General features: G+C 35.8%; 1 protein-coding gene across 2 annotated transcripts in view; it reads left to right on the forward strand.

Moving 5' to 3' along the window:
* Positions 1–27,449, forward strand: part of parga (poly (ADP-ribose) glycohydrolase a) — a 256,129-nt gene that overhangs the window by 93,787 nt on the left and 134,893 nt on the right. For both annotated transcript variants that reach the window (XM_039772313.1, XM_039772316.1), the window contains exons 9-13: positions 361–453; positions 2,403–2,557; positions 5,724–5,803; positions 10,252–10,312; positions 11,322–11,397. In XM_039772313.1, coding sequence (XP_039628247.1) covers positions 361–453; positions 2,403–2,557; positions 5,724–5,803; positions 10,252–10,312; positions 11,322–11,397 — 465 coding nt within the window. The remainder of the gene's footprint in view (positions 1–360; positions 454–2,402; positions 2,558–5,723; positions 5,804–10,251; positions 10,313–11,321; positions 11,398–27,449) is intronic.

Here is a 27,449-nt window from a genome sequence, read left to right on the forward strand (position 1 = left end):
CTCCTGGTCACAAAGGAGCCCCATGCCCAGTTTGGTGGCGATTGGACACCCGGTGCACATTTGTATGGCGGACAAACAAACATACATACACACATACATCAACTCTGCTTTGTATATTAGATTTAAAAATTTTGTAAATTTATTTAGTACATTTATACAGTCCAAGATTTCTTTCTGCATTGGGCCCATTTCTGATAGAAAATGTGTAAACTCCCTGAGACTCCTAAACTTACACATTAAAAGTGTACTTTTCATCTGTTTTCTTTATAATAGTATGATTATAATAGTATGCCCCAAAATTAAGTGGGTTTATGTGTGCCTTTTCATTTTGAATGTTTTCTCTTTTGTGTTATTTATAAGGATCTCGATAATGCTGAAGTTCGCCATTTGTTTGAATCGCTTCTTCCTGACATGGTGAATTTAGCTGTCAGACTACCAAAGCTATGTACACAGGTAAGTAAATGTAATTTGTCCTTGATCTACAATCATTAATGAAATCTTTACTAATTCAACAGAGAAATGTATATCATCAGTGTTAGGTTATGTTTTTTAATTATAGGTTATGGCCATTCAGTCACGTTAATATTAAGTTTCAGAATGATAAGACAGAAGCAATTTACAACAGGGAGAGAAACAATAAGAAAAGAGGAAGTGTGTCTATGAGTGATGGCAGACAAGCAGTAACAGAATTGACAGTTGTACACTTCTGGGGAATTTTAAGTATTTTTTTCTTCTTTAATGCTTTAAACTGAAGATAGTTTTAATTGTCTGGATTTTTTGTATCATCAGTGGGTTATTCTGTAGATTGTTCGGTAACATGCCATGAAGATTAAGGATAAATTATTTAAAGAATTTGCTTTTCTAACAATTTTAATAGAAGAAAGGGAGCAAGTGTTTGGTTGTAGAAATTTTATTCCATGATACTATATTTTTATTTAGATTTCTAGTGGGAGTCAGTCAGTCAGTCAGTCATTGTCCAACCCGCTATATCCTAACACAGGGTCACGGGGGGTCTGCTGGAGCCAATCCCAGCCAACACAGGGCGCCACACACACATGCACCAAGCACACACTAGGGTCAATTTAGGATCGCCAATGCACCTAGCCTGCATGTCTTTGGACTGTGGGTGGAAACCGGAGCATCCAGAGGAAATCCACACAGATATGGGGCGAACCCAGGTCTCCTAACTGAGAGGGTGCAGTGCTACCACTGTGCCACCATGCCGCCCTAGTGGGAATCAATATTTATTCATTCTTTTAAAAAAAAATTGTAGTAAATGTTAGTATTGTAATTTTTTTTTTATCTTGAGCATATCTTTCATCAATTTTACTTTATAAATCATATTTAATACAGTTTGATGATTATTCAGTGTTTGTAAAATGATGTCACAACTGTAACTTTATTATTTATACCATATTTCTTTAAAATTAGCAAATGAGCATAGTTGTTTTATTCACCTTGTTTAAATTCGGATTACGATGCTCAGTATTTTTGTAAAATGGTCAGGGCAAATTCAGAATAGATGGAGTCTTCAGTAAAGCTGCATCAGAAAACAATGAAAACTTATTTCAAAGTAATTCTCAGAATTACTGCCTTTATTCAAATAATAGATAGTATGAATTCCTTAATTATTGTTATTTTAGCTTATTACCAGAATTGTTGTTCTTTTAAATAAGACAAAAAATTGAGCTGCTGTTTTAAAGTCTTACTTTCTGAAAAATACAACCATTGGGAGTTACTGGAATCTTTGAAAACAAAATTAATATGGAATTTGATTAAGTGGTGGTAAAAGGTTGTTTCGTGAGGGATTAGTCATTCTGTTTATTGTCTATATCACTATTCTTAAATATATGATTTTTATTTGCAAAGTTATAAACTAATTAATAATTTAGTATGTACAGTGTTAGTAACTTTCTAAGTAATCATGGCCTATTTATCTAATCCTGTGAATTTTAGTCATCAACAAATAAAAAGTGTTAAATTCTCAGCATTTCTTTACCTGGCTGTACTATTAGGGAAACATGTTCCTGTATCTGTTTTAAATTAGTCCTGTTCCTAGACCATGTTTACATTAGTCCTTTTCCTAGATCATATTCACTGTAAATACCAGTATTAATTGTTAGCATTAAAATTAAGGGCAAGAGTTTTAATAATTTGCTGATGTTGTTTAATCTTCTACCCTTTTTTCATTTTCCTCCTTTTTATTGATTAGTAATCTGTAATCCCTTAATCAGGGTTGTTTACGTTAATCAGTGCAGATAAATGGTTCTTGACTTTAATGGTTCTAGCTGATTTAAGGATCCAGTAGTGCTTCTAAATTATTCTGGGTAATTTAATTTTGTTTCTTTCTTTGGTAAATTGCTAAACCAATTATCTCTCTTTTTTTTTTTTCTTTCCCCCAGCCGATACCATTGCTTAAGGCAAAGATGAATCACTCAATCACAATGTCACAAGAGCAAATCTCTTGCCTTCTTGCTAATGCCTTCTTTTGTACCTTTCCACGCCGCAGTTCCAGGAAATCCGAGTATTGTAATTATCCAGAAATAAATTTCAACAGGTAGATTTTTTTACTTCAGACTTTTTTGTTTATAGTGCTGCTCATGATTTATACAAAAAGATCTTAACATATTGTATATAACATACAATTTATTTCTTAGCTAGCCTGTCATTTTTAATTTTGATTAATAATACTGCAGGCTATTGATTTTTTTTTTACAAAAAATTGTTTGCAAATGCATCTCTAGATCTTTAAATTGTCTTTCATTGAGTGAGTTTTAAGTGGGCTTTTATTTTTAGTAGGCTGTCATATTTATAGTTGCAGAATGTAAGATAACTTGACAATTTAGGTTTAAATGCATTTTAATAACGTTTCTTACTAAAGCCCTGAGAATAATATGTATGTGCTCATTTCTAGTGTTCGAAATTTGTCACTTGTTTTTGTATGTAATTCATAATTGAATGTACTAAAAGTTAAGTTGAAAGGACTAAATCTACTGGAGATATTTGTTTATAAGTGTTTGTGTAATTATACCATCCTAATCAAGATTAGAAAGAAGCAATTGATTTGCTAATGCCAGTAATTTGTTTTTTTTCCCTTATTTAAAGGTATTAGAATGTAGTATTTTTTGAATTTTATTTAAGCTTAGATGATTGCTTCTATAAATTACAATAGTACATCATCTTATGTGACTGATACACACTTGTAAATCCCATGTTGTTAAATTTTCCCAGACAACCTCCTACATTGCTGCTTCCATCAAACTTGGTTTGCCATTAACCATTGATACAGCCATCATGTATATTAATTAAGAATTTCAAATACAAATGTACAATTGTAGCTTTAAAATCACCTTACTCATGTCCATCCATCCATTTTCCAACCCGTTGAATCCGAACACAGGGCCATGGGGGTCTGCTGGAGCCAATCCCAGCCAACACAGGGCGCAAGCCAGGAACCAATCCCGGACAGGGCGCCAACCCACCGCAGGAAATACACACAACCACACTCACGGAACAATTCAGAATCGCCAATCCACCTAACCTGCATGTCTTTGGACTGTGGGAGGAAACCGGAGTACCCGGAGGAAACCCACGCAGACATGGGGAGAACATGCAAACTCCATTCAGGCAGGACCTGGGAAGTGAACCCGGGTCTCCTAACTGCGAGCCAGCAGCGCTACCCGCCCTTCTTTACTCTGTTTACCTTATCTATTTATTGCTATTTGGCTTTTCGCTAATAGAGTGTGATAGAAGAGTTAAAGTTCCTTGAAGATTTGTCCTTGTGTCATCTTGTTGTCTTGTGGTAGTCTATCTGCTTGCAGTGCATTATATATGTTCTTGGTTGTCATAAATTCAGGCTTTTAGTGAAGCAAGCAAGGCCTGCCTAGCCTTGGCTTATAGCGTCATCACTGATGGCATTCTGCAATCCCAGGAATAAAATGCATACTGTATGTGCTCAGCCCAAAACAACTACTACTATAAGAAATCAGGCCTTTAACCACATTTTCCAGAAAGCTAAGCAGGTGGACCTCTTTTCCTCTTTTATCACACTCAATTTAAAATCTTCATTGGTTGATTATATCACCTGTATAACTACCATGTGCCCTCTTCTAAAGGAGTTCTTGATTTTGTCTATATGGACACATTATCGTTACTTCGAGTCTACTTTTTATCCTTTTTCTTTTAAGAGTTAACTGTTTTTTTGTTCACTTTAATTCAAATTCTTACAACTTTACTTTTCCACCTCATGTCCTGTATGAAGCACATATCTACACTACCACTTGTCTTCAGTAGTTTCACCACTTCACCTGATTTGTTTGTCATACCCTCAATATTTCAAGTTACTGTCCTTATACTCTTTCCTGCTCACCCTTCACTGACTTGCTCACCTTCATCACAGCTGCCTCAGTGTATCCAGTCTTGCACAGGCAAAGTCCAGACCTTTAAAAACGTTCTAAGTTACCGACTTAGTTGGAATCAGTTGTTAACTAGGCTTCCAAAATGCAAATCAATTAAAATTGTGGGTACTCAGATAGATATAGCTTATAGGCATGGGGCTCTTCTGTCATATTCTTTTACTGCTTGCATTTCTAAACTTGCTTGATGGTGGTTGTTTCTTGAAAGGTTTTCTGTTTGTTCATTTTTCATAATTCCTTTGCTCTTTATGCAGCTTTTTCCTCCTTAAAATGTTACTAGTGATTTGGGAATATTTGGGTATTTTTGTAGCTGAATGCCTTATGTTTCTTGTCTGATGGTTGTTTATATTCATATCAAGTTTATTTTCTATTTTGTAATACTTGATGCTTTAGTTTTTTTTTTGTTTTTTTTAAACATCTATATTCTTCATTACCTATCCTTTCTTCCATTCCATCTCTGAAGAATGCTGTTTGTTTTGGTGCTGAAAATTTGGCCAGTGTTAATGACTATTATAAGTCAATATCAATTAGCCTAAAGGGGTAAATTACATTACTGGCTTAAGAAAGAATCGGCTTCACTGTCTGAAAAGTTAGATGCATATAGAAACTGGCATCAATAAACAAATTCTGTTGCCTTAAGGACATATAGTGCATCAAAATTTGTCTATGTTATATACTTGAATTAAAGCAATGACATGAATAGACCTGTTTTATACCTTGGAGAAAACCATGTAATATAAAGAGATCAACCCATTAATGTATGTATAAATGTGGATCATCCTTATACTGGTTATTGTTAAGCAATGAAGAAAAAGCTTTCAATTTGAAATTTATTTTTTAGTATAGCTTCTCTTTATTAATGTTGCTCAAGGAAATAAATGCTCTTTGTGAGTTTACATTACATGTATACTTTTTGTAGTGCTCAACCCCAGCTTTACTTCAAAGACCCTTCAGCAGTTTCTTTTATTGTGTTAGGAAACTGCTTACTGTACAGGAGTGAAGTGAAGTAGTGAAGGCAAAAAGTAATATCCTGTGACTGTGTAAAGTCTAAAAAGAATGGTTTTCCTTCATTTTAGTGAATAGATAGATAGATACTTTATTAATCCCAAGGGGGAATAATAGGAAGCAGTAGATTACCATGTGACTGATGCAGATGTTTACACTATTTAAAAAATTATAAACAATAATTTGAAATATAAAAGCTTTGTGTGAATTCTATATGTAAAATTAAAAGAACAGTGTTTGTGCAGATGATACAGGTAAAACATGTTTTCTGCATTAGCTTCATTCTTGAAACTTTTTTTTTAGATTATTTGAAGGATCAACAACAAAAAAGAGAGAAAAACTGAAGACGCTCATTTGCTATTTTAGAAGAATTACTGAGAAGAGTATGTATTTAATGATTAGTTACCTAGTAAAACCATAAAATTAATTTCATATTATTTGTATTTTTTTTTTCTGTCTCCGTATTCCATTGTCAATGAAAAGTTAAACATGATAGTATAAAATTATGTGTAAAAAATATGAGAGTTTTTCAAGGTCTGTTTGGTTTGCCTTTTAGTATGAAATGCCATAAATTGTGTTAAAGAAAGGAAAGATATACGCAAGTATATTTTTTATTAATTCAAAGAATTTGATGAAGAAACAAAATTTTCCCACTTCAGTTAATTTTCAGTAGATAAATCAGTGTCATATTCCAGTAATTTAATGTTTAAAGCTACTTCTGATATATTATACTTTTCTTGTGCAAGTTTATTCTTGCAGAGTTCAATTTCTGATTGTTTCGGTGTGAATGTCAAAAAGAAGATCACTTCTATATTCAGAACTTTGTTTGAAGATTCTAGCTAATGTTACTCAGATTGATATGTTTGAAGAAACATTGTGACTATTTTAATATGTACTTTAACCTTCTCTTTAGATTTCTATATAATTCACACAGTCAATAGACAAAAAATATTCATTTTGCAGAGGTAGATGCCAAATAAAGAACCATTTCAAAAGAAGAAAAGGTTTTGCACCCTTCTTGTGAAATTGATTAACTAAATAGTGGTTTAATCTACAGGTAGACTTAAATGTTGTGTCTTAATCTAAGGATCACATTAAAGCATTTGAAGAAGTGCAAAATGTGACTTAAACTTCTTAATAACCACATACTGATAATGTGGAATGTTGATATAAGATCCTAAGACTTGCAAATTAGAATAATTTCAGAAAGCAAATGCTTTCTTATCATGTACTTCTCTAGAGATTTTAAATTTTGTGCTAGGGCAAGAATCAGCCTCATATTTTTTTCAGGTGTGTCAGAATTTTGTGTGAGTGCTGCACAGTTCTGACCTTGGTTGAATCTACTGCTGTTAAAGGAGGCTCCTGCTGGTATAATAATCCAGGTATATACAGGCATGTGGGCTGATAAAGATGCTGGACACACATACCTATAGTGTTACATTTTAGAAGCTGTCTCTTCAGCATAGTAGGGGTGATTGCTCTTCTTTTTTTGCTCTTTGAGATAAGATTGCTTCTTTGTAATCTGAAGACGCCAAGCATGTGACCAGTGAGAAGTCCCAAGCTTTGAAACACCAGAGAATGAATTACTGAGCAGAGACCAATGATGCCATGACACAGTTTTGCTCTGTGGGGAGAGAAAGTGTATCAGTATTGGTGCATACAGATGTAGGGTGCTAGGAAAGCACCAGTCTACAATTGCACACATGGACACTTGTTGTTGCAGTTTGGATCTGGATGTATTACTTTTTATGTCATCAAGATGAAATAGTTTCTTTTTAATTCAAAGGCCTCCTATTTTCAACAATGCTGAACCTTGCAACACCAGTTCTTGAATATACACAGTTGCTAAATTTAACACTAGAATTACCAGAGCCTACGAAAAAACTCGTAGATCTGTCCCACCTTAAATCGCTTCTTAAAACCGTTCTCACCTCTCCGCCAACCTCTTTTGTCCTGTAAATGTGCCGATAAAAACAAACTGCAAGCATCCGGCTATTCCATCCCCCCACCGACTCAGAACGTGCACAAACTTCTCCGAGCTCATGCCTCGATTATCTGGGAGTGAAGTGGAGTTTTAGAGTGGAAATAATAGATTGTTATTTGGAACATACGCATTTCATGTGTGTGTTCCGTTTCTACAGTGATCTGCGTAAACACAATGTTAAAACAGAAAATTTTCATATTTTAGTAATAAATGTTACAAAATGTAGACATAAACTATAAAATGTGTGAAGCCTGACAGCCAAAGAGCAATTAAACACTTTCATAAAAGGTTCAAGAGTTTTACAACAGCTTAGTGGTGTACTGGTAAGATTTCGTCACTTAGAGCACAGTAGACTTGTTGTACTTCTAGAGATTCGAGTTCGATTCCCCATTGGAGAGAAAATTTTGTTTATTTTTAACCTTCGCCGTTCTGCCTGCCTGAACTCCCTGTCTATCTATATAGTAATAACAGTAATTTTATTATTATATAGGAGCTTCCCTGTCTGCCTATCATATAGTGCCTTTCCTTCCTACCTATCTATATATCTATCCCCTTAGCTGTTTTTTATATATCTATTATACAGTGCCTTCCCTGTTTATTTATATATCTAGTGCCTTCTCTGCCTGTCTGTCTGTCTGATTGCATATAGCGCTAAACTTACTGCTCTGTACTATTCTGTCCTCTGCATGTCCTGGGGTACAAAAGAAACACCACCATACAGCAACATGTGCGAACTGGCAAGATTGGGGAAAAAACACGCGGTCACTGATTACAAACCGCAAGATGAATGAAAGAGACAATATATGTAAAAACGTCATCGCACTAATGCAATATTATTTGAAAACGAACACCGTCAGATTGGGTTTGAATATGTGCCCGATCTGACGCTGTTTCTTTTCAAATAATATTGCATGTACTGTGCGTTGAAACTGCTGCACTGAATAAGCTGACTCCTTCTGTAACAGTGTCAGCGTGTATTCAAACCCGATCTGACGCCGTTCATTTTCAAATAATATTGCATGTACTGAACTATTTTAGAATAAAAACATACATTTGATTTCAGTCAGTCTGTAAGAGCCAGTGTAAATGCATGATAATTGTAAAGGTTAGCTTTTTTTTTTTTAATTCAGTTCCATTCTCTCAGTCGCGTTTTTGATACCAAAAAACTGACAATGCTGTTTCACATAAAGACGCGCTATAACTCAAATGTGATTTATTTGGATACGCGCTATAGCTTGAATGTGATTTATTTGGAGATGCGCTATACTCGTGTAATAGGAACCATAGCACAGAGTGATGTGTACACTGCAACAAGTACACATGTCGTGAATGTAGGAAGGGTGTGTGGAAATTGTTAATATTTAAATGTGATGATTTTATATAGCACGGATCGGAAATCAGCAGTTCTTAGCATTGCACCACGCAAGCTGTCGTATCAACCGCCTACTGTAACTTGTTTTATTTTTTCTTCACTTATAGTCTAGAATAAAAGTGCACTTGTTTTGTTATACTTGTACACCAACATATGTTCCTGTGTTTGAGCGACACGGGCACGAAAAGTGCACGCAGGCATTTCAGTTCGCAAGCATTGGTACGAGAATGCAGTCACAAGTACGCTTTATGTGAAAACAGCATTCTCAGAAGGGGGGTTGGGGTAGGGAAGGATCCTGAACACGACTGAGAGAATGAAAAGTGAATAAAAAAAAAAACCTAACCTTTACAAGTATCATAAATTACACCGGCTGTTACACACTGAAATCAAATGCATGTTTTTATTCTAAAATAGTAAGAATAAGAGCAGTTTACTTCTCAAAACTGAATCGTGTGGGATCTAACTCATGACCTTTTGAATACTATTCAGCGGCTGATACCATTACGCTACTGTGGCAGCTGTAGTAAGTATGTGTCAATGTGGCATGCTAAAGCGGCTTTTTTCTGCAGTTATATTTTTGAATAAAAGCATGCTTGTTCTGTTATATTTGTACCTTTTGTGAAAGTGTTTGATATTTGGACTTCAGGCTTCATACATTATATAGTTTATTCTTACATTTTGTCATTTACTACTACAATATGAAAAACGTTTGTTTTAAAAATGTGTTTACACGGATTACTGTAGAAAAGGAACACACGTGAAATGCGTGTATTCAAAATAATGATCTATTATTTCCACTCTAAAACTCCACTTCACTCCCAGATAATCAATCAAGGCATGAGCTGGGAGAAGTCCGTGCACGTTCTAAGTCGTTGGGGGGATGGAATAGCCGGCTACTTGCAGCTTTTCTTTTATCAGCACATTTAGATTAACAAAAGACACTGGCGGAGAGGTGAGAACAGTTTTAAGAAGCGATTTAAGGTGGGACGGACGTACAAGTTTTTTCGTAGGCTCTGGTAATTCTAGTGTTAAGAGTTCACACCGTTTTTCATCTTTCTTATTATAACTTTTATGAATATAATCATATGTTAGGATGCATTCATAAAAAATTTTGGAAACTTCTTATGATTACTCAGATTTGTTAACACAACTATGTGTAATTTGTGGGGTCTGTTTAAAAATACATTATCTTGAATTATAATTTAGATTAAATAACATTTTATTTTATATTATTGCCCGTTCTCTCTCCCCACCCCCACTTATTTTTTCCTTTCTGATAGTAGTGTATTTTAAAAGATAACTATTCGGGGAGTGGTCTTACTGCTTAATTGAAAGCTCAAAGAAGTGACACAAATAACTTTTGTACAAGGAAATAAGTAACATCAAATTTTTAGAGAAGAAATACTTATTATAATACTTATTACATGTTCTTGAACAGCGCAGTTTTTTATGTATGTGCATATATTGTGTTACAGAACCTACTGGACTTGTGACATTTACGAGGCAAAGTCTTAGCAGTTTTCCAAAATGGGAAAGGTAATTGAACAATATAAACATTTTCTTTACTTCTATTATTCTAGCACAACAAGTCTGTCGAGCTGTTAATTAGTTCAAGAATACAGATGTAATGAAAGCTAGCTATGAATGCGGGGTGGCAGTTATTGGAATTTTTATTGTTTTGTGTTTAAATTGCATAAGAATTAATATAGCATTTAGAAAAGTTTTAACTATTAATTTACAACCAAAATAAATGTAAAACAATATCTACCAGGATATACATGACCAAAATTCTGTGAACATCCAGGCATTATCCAAGCAAAGAGGATCTGCTCACTACTCTGTTTATTGCTGTCAATTTATAGGTTTATACGGCCCTTAATGTCACATACATATGCTGATCATCATGCAGCAAGTTACCATTCTCAGGTGCCATGATTAGTGAGTATAACTACCTTTCCTTGAAACATTCGAGGGTCATTAGAAATGACTGAGGAGGCCATTTTGACTTCTAAAGCAGTCTTTCTGGCATTGAAGGGAAAGGTTTCTGAAAGGTATGTGAGGAGTAGTATGTTGCATTGGATAGAAACATGGCTAATGAATGAAAACCATCAGGAAAGTAGGAAATAACAGATGAAAGTGATCAGGTGAATCATTATTGAGGGCAAGATGAATACTGAGTTGAAAGAAAAATTCGGTGTGAAGGCTATAGATGTTGTGCTTCGGAGAAATAGGCTAAGGTGATTTGGTTATAGGAAGTGAAAGGCAGGGGATAATTGGATAAAGATGTGCATTGTGAAAATGTGTATGGAGTAAGACCTGGGTGAGTAGGCTAAGGAACATGTTGATAGATGTGGTGGTAGACATGAAAATAATGGATTTAATCCCAAAGAATGCCCAGAAATTTGGAGAAGAGAAAAAGATTTTGGAGGCAATTAGCCAGAGTGGCACAAACTTAGAAAATGACCATTAAACTAACAATGATGGACACAGCTTAGACCCCTTAGGCTGAATATTTATACTTTTATTCATTTCTTTTTTTCCTCAGTTCTAAAACTCTGCTTACACGGTTGCATATCACTAGTGAAGGCACTATTGAGGACCAGGGTTATGGTATGCTCCAGGTAAGAGTGGTTTTCCATTTTTCACTTTTTCAGATGTTCAAAAAAAACAGACTACATTTCTGATATGTTTCAGTTTATAAAAAGGTATTTGCTCACTAATAGTGTTCTCCTTTATAAACCTAGAAGTGTTGTAAGCCTTTTCGTTTAAGGTTTTTGCACCTTAAAAATGGTGCATCTTAAGCAGAAATTGCATCCACAGAGAGTATTTTGAGTTTGAAAACTGTTGGTAGTTATTTTGAAAGATAACCTTTAATATACAGGTTCTTCAAGACACAGTAAGTTTTCTGTTTGTTGTACAAATCCTATCACTAGCTAAATACATCCTGAAATGCAAATGGCATGAGCACCCCAGATCAAAGTTGTAGTTTTAAGAAATGGTCATGAAGATATTGAACAAACAGAACATGCTTTAATATAAAACTTGCTACAGATTGCATCTATGTAAGACATGCATTAAAATGACTTACTAGTACAAATTAGTGATAGTATTGTTTGTGCTGTGCTGCACAGTTCAGAGAGTACAGGTCAAACAATGTTATACTGGCAATCTGGTGAAGATTGGTTTAAAATAGTACATCTTGATACATTTATCATCATTGAATACAGAGTACTCAGAATAAGGATTTCAAAATTCAGTTTTGTTTGAAATGAAAGCAACAGTTTTATTCATTCATAGATTGAACCCACTTAATTTAGTTCTGGGTCACAGGGCTAGAGCCTAACCCAGTAGCATTTGGCCTAGGAAAAAAACAGACCCTGTGGTATTCATTTCTACTTTTCTGTATCATTTAGAATTCAAAAATAAAATATTACTAAATTGTTTTAAGTGTGAGAGTTTAAAAAAATCAACTGATATGTGTCTATAATAATGCTGCCAGTGCCTGGCAAAATATGTGAGGGTCTTTTCTTTTCAGAGAAAAGAGAGAAACATGTCTTTCCCTGAGTGCCCAGTAACACACCGTTAGAAGCTGTACATGAGTTTCAGCGTTGACTTAACTTTGTGCTGCTGATGTATTAGAGAGATCAGAGATAAAATTTGTTGCAGGAAACAACAATACATTGTTAATGTATTAGTTCACACCCGTCTCCTTGTTTTTGTACTTTGGACCACAGTTAAATCTCAAAAAAAAAAAAAAAATCCTGAAATCACCTTTGCTGAAACTGATGCATATCTCTAGTTAAGGTTGTCAAAGAATAGAAAGTAGAAAAAATCTTTACAGTATAGTATTATATTATTTTTTCATTTTAGCATGTCATCGACAAAATGAGAGTATATGTATCTTTTACGTAGTTTGTTAGGTATATCGTATACATGGGTGTCTTTGCAACAGTGCCAACTTTTGTGGTATGCTATCTGTGGGAATGTAGGAAAATACTTGCACAGCCTTGCACCTTTCAAAAGATAGTTTACTACAAACAGCTGTGCTTCAGAGATAACCAATAACATCAATAACCTTTCTGGAATCAAAAGAGTTTAATTTAAGTCTCGGGGTTGTGTCTTACTCATTTCTTAAAACAAGATAAACCTAGAAAGATTTGGTTCTTGAAATAAGAATATATGTCCTGCTGTGTTCATCACTGTAGTTAATAACAGGCTTTTCTCTCACAGTTGTGCTTTTTTTAAGTCGAAATTGTCTTGGAATTACACTTTATATCTAAGTCAGATAGCTTAAGACCAGATATCTTGAATTGAGCAAAACAATCTAGCAAGTATTATTGCAACATGAGATATTTAATCTCTTGGGGCAAAATATTAGATACAGTAATCCCTCGCTATATCGCGCTTCGACTTTCGCGGCTTCAGTCCATCGCGGATTTTAAATGTAAGCATATCTAAATATATATCACGGATTTTTTGCTGGTTCGCGGATTTCTGCGGACGGCGCTCCTTTGAAGAAAAGATATGTTTACATTCTTTTAGTTGTGAGAAAGAACTGCCATCTCTGTCTTGTTATGGAGCACAGTTTAAACTTTTGACTAAAGGGTGTTATTTCATGTTATAGAGGGCTCTAATAATGTTAACAGTGTGGGAGAATTTATAAGGGCTTAAAATATATAAAAATAACCATACAAACGTGGTTTCTACTTCGCGGATTTTCACCTATCGCGGGGGGGAGTTCAGTCTGGAACGCAACCCCCGTGATCGAGTAGGGATTACTGTATATTACCTTAAAATAAGAAATTTTTACTTGTTAAGAAAAAATGTTTTGCAGTGTATGTACATGTGTCAGTAATTACCCAACAAAGCTATTGTTATGATCCATTTTCCTTAGAGATAAAATTTTGTGTGTCTCATCAAATATTGAGGCATCATTGTTCATCCCAACATCAATAATGATGGCTTCAGAGTAATAAGCATTTCAAACAGTACTAAATGCTAAAGAGGAGCAGTTAATTCATTGCCTTATCTATTTCTGTGCCTCTTAAGAAACCTTATTTTGCAAATAAGCAGATGAGTACATATGGTGCAGAAGTAACTGCAACACTATTGTATTCAGTGTTGTTAGTGTTTGGGTAGTTGGGAAATAAACTCTTTAGAAAAGGGTAAACTACAAATAAAGTGGCTAGTGATGAAAAATATCAGCTTAATATATAAATATCAGCTATCATCAGTAAAAATACTCCTTGATTTTCTTTTTTGTTAAATTATACCTTTTTATTTTTCTAGTTAATGACACATGTATACTTAATTTACAGATAAACTTTTTTTTTTATTCAGTTAAGAATCCTTTGTTGGCTTTGTATTTTTGAAATTCCCTTTGTAAAATACATTTCACTCAATAAAGAAAAAAAAGAATAAAATGTTTAAAGTGTCTTTTGTGCATACTTTGGCCAATAATGTGTGTTTGCTACAGAAAAGAACCAAATGACATCAAAAACATGAGTGAAAATGGACCTTTTAATAAATGCATTATTTTCCATTGGTTTACAACTTTGCTTGTAGTCATTAATCTTCTTTTTTGAAGTTTCAAGTTATTAATCCCTAATAACACACACTTCTTCCACGATGACAGTTTGCTGCTCACAAAGACGGGTGCAGATTCTAAAATAGTCATCAACTGTTACATAATTTGTATAATAGGACAATTAATAGAAGCAAAGGAAAATAAGAAGTGTACATTGGTTTAGCCAGGGTAGATTGAGGAATATTATATGCGTGTGTTTTAGGAAAAAAAAGTAATAGTTTTAGTATAGAAAAATATGCAGTATTACAGTGGATTCAGAAAGCATTCAGAACCATTTACCTTTACCAACAAATGTATTTTTTGGTGAAGAAAGTTTGCTGCATAGTGCACATAACCTCAGACAGGGGCAATGGTTCGTCTTTTAGCACCGCCATAAGCAAAAGTGTTCATTTTGCAGAAGTTTCAGAATATATTTTTTAATTCATCAATATGGGTTACTAAGTGTAGATTGATGGGCAAAAATAACAAATGTATCTCTTTAAAATTAAATCTACAACACAAGAAATTGTGCGAAAAGTGAAGGGAGCTGAGTAATTTCTGAATCCACTATAAGGTGCCTTGAATTTCAAAAAGATTTAGATAAGGTAGCCTGTGAGAAGCTAGTCCATGAATGATTCAAATGTAGATGGATATATGACAAATTACAGTATACGTGTATCATAAAAGATACCAAGTAGTTTAATTGGAAGTAGCACATTAGAGAAAGCATGACTCGACAGAATGTTAAAAACTAAAGTTCAGTACAAATTGCTTTTTGAGCAGAGTCTCTTATTCTACTCAAAGATTTTATGTTATACAGAATAAGCTACAGCAGATAATAGTTTCACTATTTAGTAAGGTGCCATGATAAAAATACTGCAAATATCTCTAAACTGTAAATATTATTTTAATACATTTTTACTACAGTAGTGCACTATAAAACCACTTGAAAATACCTTTATTTTAGATTAAGTTGGGAAACAATTTTAATAGTTATCATTTAAATCAGTAGTTAATCAGATCAGTGAACAGTGACAGTTTATGATTGACATGGCATTGCTTATGACAGAATTGAAATGAAAACCTGACCATTTTTACTTAGAATTTTGTTACCTTCTTAGTTTTTTTCCTAGCTTTCTTTGAAAATGAATGTTAATTAAAATCTTTGTAAATACATATTTTTAAAGTTAAAATATATTTATTTTGTTTATTAAATTATGGTAATATAATAATAATTTTCCAAATGACCATCCTAAATATTACGACATTGAAAATTTGGCATTGTCTGCCTTTGTTGTAGAAAAGTGGCAATACTATACTAACTTGTCATCTTGAATAACCCCTCTCCACCCTGGTTCTTGCTCCTTTCACCTTTGTTTGCATCTGTTACATAAATCTGACAGATGATATGTACACATGAGCAATTCTAGGAACCCTTTGGGTTATAGACTGATTTTTGGATTGACTGGTGCTGTGGTTCCATGGGACAAACTGTCAGTCTGTCATTCGGCATGAAACACTGTCTGCTACCCATAGTTAAGTGACCAGTTAAGCAAGTTCAGCTGGGAAACTGCCATTTGTGTCCACATTTTATTTAGCTGAAGTCTGCAGGCCATTGAGCCAAGACTGACATGTGAAAAACTGGATATTTGTAAGCATTTTCCACACTTTATTTAAATTGTGTATCTTAACATTTTATCTTTTTGTTCTTAAGCTGAAAAAGTGTAACGAGCTAAATAGAATGGAAATCCCACTGTTATACAAAAGCTTGCAAAAGATGAAACATCCAAATAATAGAGATTCAAGAAGTTCTAATTTTTTGTCCAGAAAAGAGCAGAAGAAAGCAGAACATTGCAAGCCATTTTCAATTCTGGGCTGCACCTTGGGGAATAATTTAACACTATATTGTACGATTACACAGAATAAAAATATATAGAGAAAGACATGGTAATACTTGAAATTGATAAGTGTTTCGTACACCCATAAAACATTTTTGGAAATTTCCACAATTTTTATTCATATTAATGTGTACTGTATGTAAATTATTTTAATGTGAAAGCATACAGTCAGTACGATGTAGTTCAAATTTAACTCTTGATCTTGAGGTTTCTCAGTTTAGAAGAGAGACAGAGGTGACTGATCTTTCACCTGTATTTAACATTGTTGTTTCACTTGCTTCTGAATTTATGAAGGAAAGTATTGATTTAAATACTGAACATAATAACAAGAGCTATAAATTGTAAAGTTCTGTTGTAGTTGGAGAAGAAAAGATGTAATGTAAAAAGTATCAGTTTCAGCATACGGGGAGTAATGTAGTTTAAATTTTACACAATTGTTTGATTAGTAATTCTGTATAAAATGAGAATTGTTTAAGTAATTAAAGTTGTTTATTTCTAATATAAAAATTATATTTCCTTTAGACAGTATATAAACATTTCCTGAGATAATTTCTGCTTAATAATGGTTAGAACTAAATTGTTTTCCCATCTCAGAGTGTCTAGAATGATGACACTGTACTCATAATCAATATTTATGTTTAAACTTAAAAATAAATTGACATGAAATGAAAATTTATTATTATATTCTATTAAATTAATATGTTCTGGATTTGTCATTTATTTTAGTTTGAATGTATTTTATAGTATTTTATGTTAAGTGTAGATTAATTTCTCAAATATGGAGCTACACATGATAGATAAGGAAAGATCCTTGCAGAAGAAATATGGAGTTTTATTTTAGTTGGCAAGCGAGGTTTAAAGCTTAATAGCCCTTGTCCTATTTTTTTCCTTTATTTTCTTTTCATATTCAGTTACATTTGATCGAAATAATGAGAAGTACCATGTTTGTACAGGGCATTTGTAAGACCTACAAAATATGCACAGAAATAAGCTGATGGTTTGATAGTGGTATGCTATACTTTTTCTAATATGGCAGAATGCCCTCTGTTTGCACTGAGTGCCATGAAAGAACCATTGTCAGAGCCACTCACACTAGTTGTATACAGAGAGAGAAAGAGAAATAAAACCTGTACAGAAGCATTTCATTTTGTCCCAGAATTCTTCTGATATGGTTTCCTGGCCATCCAAGAAAAGGGAGAGTAGAAAAAATGAAAGTCTTTGTATTTTTATTAGTGTTTGTCATCAATGAAACAGAGTTTTCTGTTTAGTAATGAACATCACAATCCACATGAAGCTAAGCATGTTCAGACCCGACCAGTATCTGAATGGGAGAACAACCAGGGAAAGCTTGTGTTGTTTTTGGTAGAGATGTTGGCAATGCCAGCAGGGTGAGCTCTTCCTGTAGTCTGAATGTGGATCCCTATGCCCTAGTGCAGAGATGGGGACACCGTGCTGCAAAAATGGTGCCAACCTTCAGATGAGATACAGAATTTATGTTCTGACTCTGCATAAAAAGTAGGTTGTATACCAATGTCCTGACTAAATTGCCCAACACGACCTTGTCATTCTGGTCCCCTAATAATCCCCATCTCTGGTTGACTAACTATCTCTCATCCTTTCACCACCTAACAACCAGTGTGTCGAGGGAATACTGGTGCAAAATGGCTGCTGTCGCATCATCAACATGGATACTGTACATTAGCAGTGGTTGAAGTGGCTCTTCACTCACTATGTAAAGCGGTTTGAGTAATGAGAAAAGCACTATGCAGGTGTAATCCCGTTGTAATAAAATTAATGGGACCATAAAAGTATTTAGTTGTAATGGAAATTTTGTTATCACAGATATGCCGAAAATATGTATACTGTGACAATGGTTGCTGGTAATTCAATTTCAGTAATGGCAGCAGCGCAAGGACAACTCTATAGCTGCTCCTCTGTGTCTTACCACAGAAAGTGTTTGTCATATGATGTTTAGAACATTTAACACCCAACCTATACTCAGTGCTTCTTAAACTGCAAAAAATATTTTATTTAAACATGAGATGTTAGATTTAACATTTATTTTTTATAGAAATAAAAGTATGAATACAAAATGTAAATGAGAGGTTAGATGTAGCTTTTGTTTTTTTTTTTTTTAAAAACACTAGAATCCCTGAAGCCTACGAAAAACTCGTAATTCCCAGCCACCTTAAATTCCTTCGCACCTCTCCATTAGTGTCTTTTGTTTTGCTAATGTATTGATCAGCACAAGAAACAAGCAGCAAGCAGCAAGCAGCCTGCTATCCCAGCTGCTATCCAGAGCTCAAGTAAGTCACAAAATTCTCAAGTGTGTTTATCGGGGTGTGAGGTGCTTGCAGTTGTATAGGGTAAATAATGTATCGTTATTTGGAACACACACATTTCATGTATTTTCCAGGTCTACAGTGATCTGGGTAAGTGTAGGATGAAAGGAAATGTGAGGCAAGAAATGATGAACACATACCTTAAAACAGAAACTTTTTCTATTTTATACTAATAATGACGTGAAGTGTATAATGTGTGAAGACTTTAGATCAAATATCAAATAAACATGTGCTCTTTTATTCAAGATTATAACCAAAGTTTAAAAAAAAAAAAAAATTAAAAATCATTCAATGTACATGTTGCTGTCAATGAGTTAAAAACCCAAATTCAGATGTCAATTGACAGAAATTTGATATGTCTTCTTGGATCGTGCAGAGGTAAGAACTGCTGTCTTATAACCAAAAGGTTCTGAGTTTGAGTCCAGGTGCTTCATGTTTTGAGTAGTGAGCTGCTATTATTATTACTATAATATAATAAAAACATACATTTAATTTGAGTCTGTAACAGCCGGTGTAAATTTTGGCTACTTATAAAAGTTAGTGCTTTTTATTTTATTATTCAGTTTTATTCTGTCAGTGACATTCACATGGTACAACATGGTGAACTGAATTGTTGTGTTCTAAAACAATATTTATTGAAGTTTATGTCCGAGGCAGCATGTCAAATAATTTGAGCACCAATTGATTAATTTTATGCCTCCCCTTCTCCCGTGGCCCGCAGCCTCTCTCTTCATGCTTATAAATTGCTGCCACAAGTGAACTATGATACTTACCATGATAAGAGAAATCAACCAGAATGTTAGAGAAAATTATAGAAAAAAAACGTGAAAAGCAGAAAGATATACATCCCTGACTCGATCAGAGGCTGCCGGGTAAGTAAGGATGGCCCCACCCGGCTCCCTACTCCTGAGGTCCCACCTCCCCCTTCCCTTGGCACACAGAAAAGCAGACAGACAGACAGATGTTTATCTATCTATCTATCTATCTATCTATCTATCTATCTATCTATCTATCTATCTATCTATCTATCTCTCTCTCTCTCTCTCTCTCTCTCTCTCTCTCTCTCTCTCTCTCTATATATATATATATATATATATATATATATATATATATATATATATATATATATATATATATATATATATATATATATATATATAGTGGTGGATTGCCGGCATTTTACTCCGGCCCTCGCCGCCAGGAGGAGCTCTCCTGACAGCATGATCATGCCCCGAGTTCCAGCAGGGCATCATGGACTATGTAGTGTTTATACACAGCCCTGCTGGATACCTTGGGGGCCACCAGGCGTCACTGTAGGGGGGCTCGTCGGCTCGCATATGGCCTATAACCCGGGAGTACGTCATAGTCATGTGACAGGAAGAAACAACGTGCTCCCGGGGTGAAGAAAAGGACTGTTTCCCCTTACCCGGAAGGAATAAGGAACTGTGGACTGATTGGGCAGGAACACCTCCGGGTCAGGGTGTATAAAAGGATTGTGGGAAAGCCCAGACAGTGAGCTGAGCTGGGAGGTAGGAGGGCGAAGTGTCTGGGCAAGTAGGAAAGAGTATTGGTTGGAGATTTATTTGTGATTTATGAGTGTAGAGTGGAGGGTGCTTTGTGCACTGTGTAATAATAAGAATAATAGTTATTATACTTTCACCTGGTGTTCAGAGTGGTACCTGAGGGTGTTAGAGGTGGACCATACCTCTACCTGCTACAATATATATATATATATATATATATATATATATACACACACACACACAGTGTAACCTCGGTTCACGAACGTCTCGGTACATGTACAAATCGGTTTACGACCAAAAAGTTCACCAAACTTTTGCCTCGGTTCATGACCAAACACTCGGCATACAAACAAATCAGTTTCCCATTCGGTTTGTACGTGTTCAGTCTCTCCCTGTGCATTTTCTGTGCAGCGAGCAAGAGAGAGAGAGCGCTACACACATGAGAGAGACACACACACACACACACACACACACACACGAGAGAGAGAGACACACACACACACACACAAACACAAACATACAGGCAGCGTGAGAGAGAGAGACACACACACAGGCAGTGCGAGAGAGAGAGACACACACACACACACAGGCAGCGCGTGAGAGGGACACACACACACACAAGCAGCGCAAGAGAGACACACACACACAGGCAGTGGGAGAGAGAGAGACACACACACTGGCAGCGCGAGAGAGAGAGAGCTGGACGCATGAGGTTGGCAGTTAAAGAATGCACTGGGCTTGATTTTGTTTTCACTTCTGTTTTCAGTGATCGGTTCGTAGTGTGCAATGTTACTTTTCTTGGTGATTTATTAAATTACGGATTTTTTCAAATGTTAATTTTTTTTCCCTGTGCTTAAAACTCATTGAATAAAGTGTTTTTAGCCAGCGGTTGGTAGCGCTATAGCGCAAACTCTTCCAGTGTTTGTTTTCTCTGTTGTTTAAGGTTTTCTCAGTGTTATTCAATGTTTTTACATTTAGTTTACTGTTACGCTGTGAATTCTATGGTTTAATTAACTATATTTGTGCTTAAAAACTTAAAAAATATATATATTTACATACAGTTCGTATGGTCTGGAAGAGATTAATTGTATTTACATACAATCCTATGGGGGGAAATTGCTTCGGTTCACAACCAAATCGGTTTACGAGTTTTGGAACGAGGTTCCACTGTCTGTGTATCTATCTATCTATCTATCTATCTATCTATCTATCTATCTATCTATCTATCTATCTATCTATCTATCTATCTATCTATCTATCTATCTATCTATCTATCTATCTATCTATCTATCTATCTATCTATCTATCTATCTATCTATCTATCTATATATATATATATATATATATATATATATATATATACTAGCAAAATACCAGCCATGAGTGAGATAGTGTGTTAAAGAAGCAATGAAAAGAAAAGGAAACATTTTGAAAATAACATAACATGATTGTCAATGTAATTGTTTTGTCACTGTTGTGAGTGATGAGTGTTGCTGTCATATATATATATATATATATATATATATATATATATATATATATATATAAACTGCTCAAAAAATTAAAGGAACACTTTGAAAACACATCAGATCTCAATGGGAAAAAGAAATCCTCCTGGATATCTATACTGATATAGACTGGGTAATGTGTTAGGAGCGAAAGGATGCCACATCGTTTGATGGAAATGAAAATGATCAACCTACAGAGCCCTGAATTCAAAGACGCCCAAAAATCAGAGTGAAAAAATGATGTGGCAGGCTAGTCCATTTTGCCAAAATTTAATTGCAGCAACTCAAAATTGTACGAAGCACTTTGTATGGCCCCTGTGTTCTTGTATACATGCCTGACAACATCGGTGCATGCTTCTAATGAGATGACAGATGGTGTTGTGGCGGATCTCCTCCCAGATCTGGACCAGGGCATCACTGAGCTCCTGGACAGCCTGAGGTGCCACCTGGTGGCATTGGATGGACCAAAACATAATGTCCCAGAGGTGTTCTATTGGATTTAGGTCAGGAAAGTGTGGTGGCCAGTCAATGGTATCAATTCCTTCATCCTCCAGGAACTGCCTGCATACTCTCACCACATGAGGCCAGGAATTGTCGTGCACCAGGAGCCACTGTACCAGCATAGGGTCTGACAATGGGTCCAAGGATTCCATCCTGATACCTAATGGCAGCCAAGGTGCCTTTGTCAAGCCTGTAGCGGTCTGTGTGACCCTCCATGGATATGCCTCCCCAGACAATCATTAACCCACCACCAAACTGCTCATGCTGAATGATGTTACAGGCAGCATAATGTTCTCCATGGCTTCTCCAGACCCTTTCACTTCTGTCACATGCTCAGGGTGAACCTGCTCTCATCTGTAAAAAGCACAGGGAACCAGTGGTGCATCTGCCAATTCTGGTATTCTATGGCGAATGCCAATCGAGCTGCATGCTGCTGGGCAGTGAGCTCAGGGCCCATTAGAGGACATGGGGCCCTTGGGTCACCCTCATGAAGTCTTTCTGGTTGTTTGGTCAGAGACATTCACACCAGTGGCCTGCTGGAGGTCATTTTGTAGGGCTCTGGCAGTGCTCATCCTGTTCCTTCTTGCCCAAAGGAGCAGATACTGGTCCTGCTGATGGGTTATGGACCTTCTATGGCCCTCTCCAGCTCTCCTAGAGTAACTGCTTGTCTCCTAGAATCTCCTCCATGCCCTTGAGACTGTGCAGGGAGACACAGCAAGCCTTCTGGCAATGACACGTATTGATGTGCCATCCTGGAGAAGTTGGACTACCTGTGCAACCTCTGTAGGGTCCAGGTATCGCCTCATGCTACCAGTAGTGACACTGACTGTAGCCAAATGCAAAACTAGTGAAGAAACAGTCAGAAAAGATGAGGAGGGAAAAATGTCAGTGGCCTCCACCTGTTAATCAATCAATCAATCAACATTTATTTATATAGCACATATTCATACAAAAAAATGTAGCTCAAAGTGCTTTACAAAATGAATAGAAAAATAGAAGACACAATAAAAAATAAACATAAGTCAACATTAATTAACATAGAATAAGAGTAAGGTCCGATGGCCAGGGTGGACAGAAAAACAAAAAAACTCCAAAAGCTGGAGAAAAAATAAAATCTGTAGGGGTTCCAGACCAAGAGACCGCCCAGTCCCCTCTGGGCATTCTACCTAACATAAATCATCATATTTTCATGGAAGGACCTGATGATGATGGTCACGTAGACTTCTGGCTTTCAGTCCATCATTGTTGGAGCATCATGATGCTTTGAGTAGGTGGTGGTGGCGCAGGCCGCCACCACAAAGAAACCGGAAAAAGAAACAGAAGAGAGAGTAGGGGTCAGTACGGATTTTAGAGCCACCATGAATAGTTATTATGAAGAATTGAACATACAGAGTATCAGGATTATGTTAAAGTGAAGTTATAAAAAGGCCATGTTAAAGTAATGTGTTTTCAGCAGTGTTTTAAATTGCTCCACTGTATTTGCCTGGCGAATTCCTATCGGCAGGCTATTCCAGATTTTAGGTGCATAGCAGCAGAAGGCCGCCTCACCACTTCTTTTAAGTTTAGCTTTTGGAATTATAAGGAGACACTCAAACCATTCCTGTTTTGGGGGTCATCTCATTGTTGCCCCTCTAGTGCATTTGTTGTTAATTTCATTAACACCACAGCAGCTGAAACTGATTAACAACCCCCTCTGCTACTTAACTGACCAGATTAATATCCCATAAGTTTTATTGACTTTATGCTATACTCTGATTAAAAAGTGTTCCTTTAATTCTTTTGAGCAGTATATATATATATATATATATATATATATATAAATATATATATATATATAAATATATATATACACACACACATATATACATACATATATATCTACATATATACACATACATATGCATACACACATACATACATACACACACATATATACACACAAATACATATATATATATATATATATATATATATATATATATATATATATATATATATACATACACACACACATATATAAACATATACAGTGGTGTGAAAAACTATTTGCCCCCTTCCTGATTTCTTATTCTTTTGCATGTTTGTCACACAAAATGTTTCTGATCATCAAACACATTTAACCATTAGTCAAATATAACACAAGTAAACACAAAATGCAGTTTTTAAATGATGGTTTTATTATTTAGGGAGAAAAAAAATCCAAACCTACATGGCCCTGTGTGAAAAAGTAATTGCCCCCTTGTTAAAAAATAACCCAACTGTGGTGTATCACACCTGAGTTCAATTTCCGTAGCCACCCCCAGGCCTGATTAGTGCCACACCTGTTTCAATTAAGAAATCACTTAAATAGGAGCTGCCTGACACAGAGAAGTAGACCATAAGCACCTCAAAAGCTAGACATCATGCCAAGATCCAAAGAAATTCAGGAACAAATGAGAACAGAAGTAATTGAGATCTATCAGTCTGGTAAAGGTTATAAAGCCATTTCTAAAGCTTTGGGACTCCAGCGAACCACAGTGAGAGCCATTATCCACAAATGGCAAAAACATGGAACAGTGGTGAACCTTCCCAGGAGTGGCTGGCCGACCAAAATTACCCCAAGAGCGCTGAGACTTATCCGAGAGGTCACAAAAGACCCCAGGACAACGTCTAAAGAACTGCAGGCCTCACTTGCCTCAATTAAGGTCAGTGTTCACGACTCCACCATAAGAAAGAGACGGGCAAAACGGCCTGCATGGCAGATTTCCAAGACGCAAACCACTGTTAAGCAAAAAGAACATTAGGGCTCGTCTCAATTTTGCTAAGAAACCTCTCAATGATTGCCAAGACTTTTGGGAAAATACCTTGTGGACTGATGAGACAGAAGTTGAACTTTTTGGAAGGCAAATGTCCCGTTACATCTGGCATAAAAGGAACACAGCATTTCAGAAAAGAACATCATACCAACAGTAAAATATGGTGGTGGTAGTGTGATGGTCTGGGGTTGTTTTGCTGCTTCAGGACCTGGAAGGCTTGCTGTGATAGATGGAACCATGAATTCTACTGTCTACCAAAAAATCCTGAAGGAGAATGTCCGGCCATCTGTTCGTCAACTCAAGCTGAAGCGATCTTGGGTGCTGCAACAGGACAATGACCCGAAACATACCAGCAAATCCACCTCTGAATGGCTGAAGAAAAACAAAATGAAGACTTTGGAGTGGCCTAGTCAAAGTCCTGACCTGAATCCAATTGAGATGCTATGGCATGACCTTAAAAAGGCGGTTCATGCTAGAAAACCCTCAAATAAAGCTGAATTACAACAATTCTGCAAAGATGAGTGGGCCAAAATTCCTCCAGAGCGCTGCAAAAGACTCATTGCAAGTTATCACAAACGCTTGATTGCAGTTATTGCTGCTAAGGGTGGCCCAACCAGTTATTAGGTTCAGGGGGCAATTACTTTTCACACAGGGCCATGTAGGGTTTGGATTTTTTTCTCCCTAAATAATAAAAACCATCATTTAAAAACTGCATTTTGTGTTTACTTGTGTTATATTTGACTAATAGTTAAATGTGTTTGATGATCAGAAACATTTTGTGTGACAAACATGCAAAAGAATAAGAAATCAGGAAGGGGGCAAATAGTTTTTCACACCACTGTATATACATATACATACATATCTACATATATACACACACAGCTATTTCGTATCAGTGCAATACGCTGCTTGTTAAAACGGATAACTCCCGCTCTTACGCTGCTTGTTAAAACGGATAACTCCCGCTCTTATGTGCAAGTCTGCGTGGATATTATGAACTATCGTATTTGTTTAAGTTCTATTTAAATTTTAAATAGAAGGAATTTTTATTTAGTCGACAGAAATATCTTTGGTAGGAATGGTAAAAACAGACAGGAATATTATTCCTGAATAAATCAACTCAAACCTTAAACAACTTATAATATTTTGCTCTCCATAAAAATATATCCTGTCTAAATTATACAAGTTAGAAATAAAGTAAGCGTTAAAAGAACAAACATTCAAATATCTTTACTCTTATGTAATTTTATATAAAAAATAAACTTAGATTTTAAATATCCCAAAAGATTTTGCTCTCCATAAAAATATATCCTGTCAAAATTATACAAATTCAAATATGAACATGCTGCATAACAAAACCTGGAAATATAAATAAAATGTGTTCCTTTCAGCAATAACAAATCAAATCATTCAGTTGTCTTTGCTCATATGTCATTTTAGAGCTGGACGCCTGGCATCTTTTTTGGCAACAAGTTCGTTTATGTTTGGTGTGAGGTTCTGTGTTGTGGAGATTCTCAGGATGGATTGCAGGTGCTCATCAGTGAGGCAACTCCTGTGTGCTGTTTTGTTAGTCTTTATCACTGAGAAGAGCTTCTCACACAGATATGTGCTACCAAACATGCACAAGGTATGTAGACGGACTTTATTTGTTCTTCAAAGTCACCAAAGCGCCGTGCAAACTCAGTGCGCTCAGTTTATCAGCAAAGTGCGTATTTGGGAACACCGTAGTGACGACTTGGTTTAACATTACTTGGCAACAGGGAAAGTGGGGCAAGTTGCACTGGTGCATTTGTGTCTCCCATAAAAGCAGCTTCACTTGAAATCACTTTGTGATTGTGCACGGGTAAAACGTCCGCTGAAGTGTCAGATTCTTATTTAATTCTTCTGCTTTCTGTATCTTCTGCATTGCATTCAGGTCTTTCAGGTTACCCTGATGTTTTGTCTCATAGTGCCGTCTTAGATTAAATTCTGTAATTACAGCCACATTAGCTCCACAAATGAGACACACGGGTTCAGTAAACATATACTCAGCCTCCCATCGGTTTTAAAGGCTCTATTTTCAGAATCAACTTTTCTCTTCAGCATCGTGTGAGCTAGCTTCGCAATAACTTGCAGCATCATAAGCTAGACTTGATTAACGGTAAGTGTTGGCAAGGCAGCTGAAGCGCTGCATTATGGGATCTGTAGTTTATTGTGTTACCAGCGCTTCATATACCGGGCCATAACAATAATACAGTATATAAAATGATCTCGGGCGGATATAATTACATGCCGGGCGGATGTGGCCCTGGCCCTTGAGTTTGACACATATGGACTAAATAGAACTTGAAAAGATATATTTTTTCAAATGTGATCGCGCAATTCAGATAGAGTTGACGCGCACTACAGCCTGCATGCCTCAATAAGTCATCCTCCCCTCGCTCTTACTTTTTACCGTTCATCTAATGAATACACTGAGTATGGCTTTACCAAAACAATCAATAAAGTATCCATTATTCGAGTATGTAGATCGGGATATATATATATACATATATATATAC

Source organism: Polypterus senegalus, chromosome 1 (genome assembly GCF_016835505.1).
Source record: "Polypterus senegalus isolate Bchr_013 chromosome 1, ASM1683550v1, whole genome shotgun sequence".
Classification (NCBI taxonomy): domain Eukaryota; kingdom Metazoa; phylum Chordata; class Cladistia; order Polypteriformes; family Polypteridae; genus Polypterus; species Polypterus senegalus.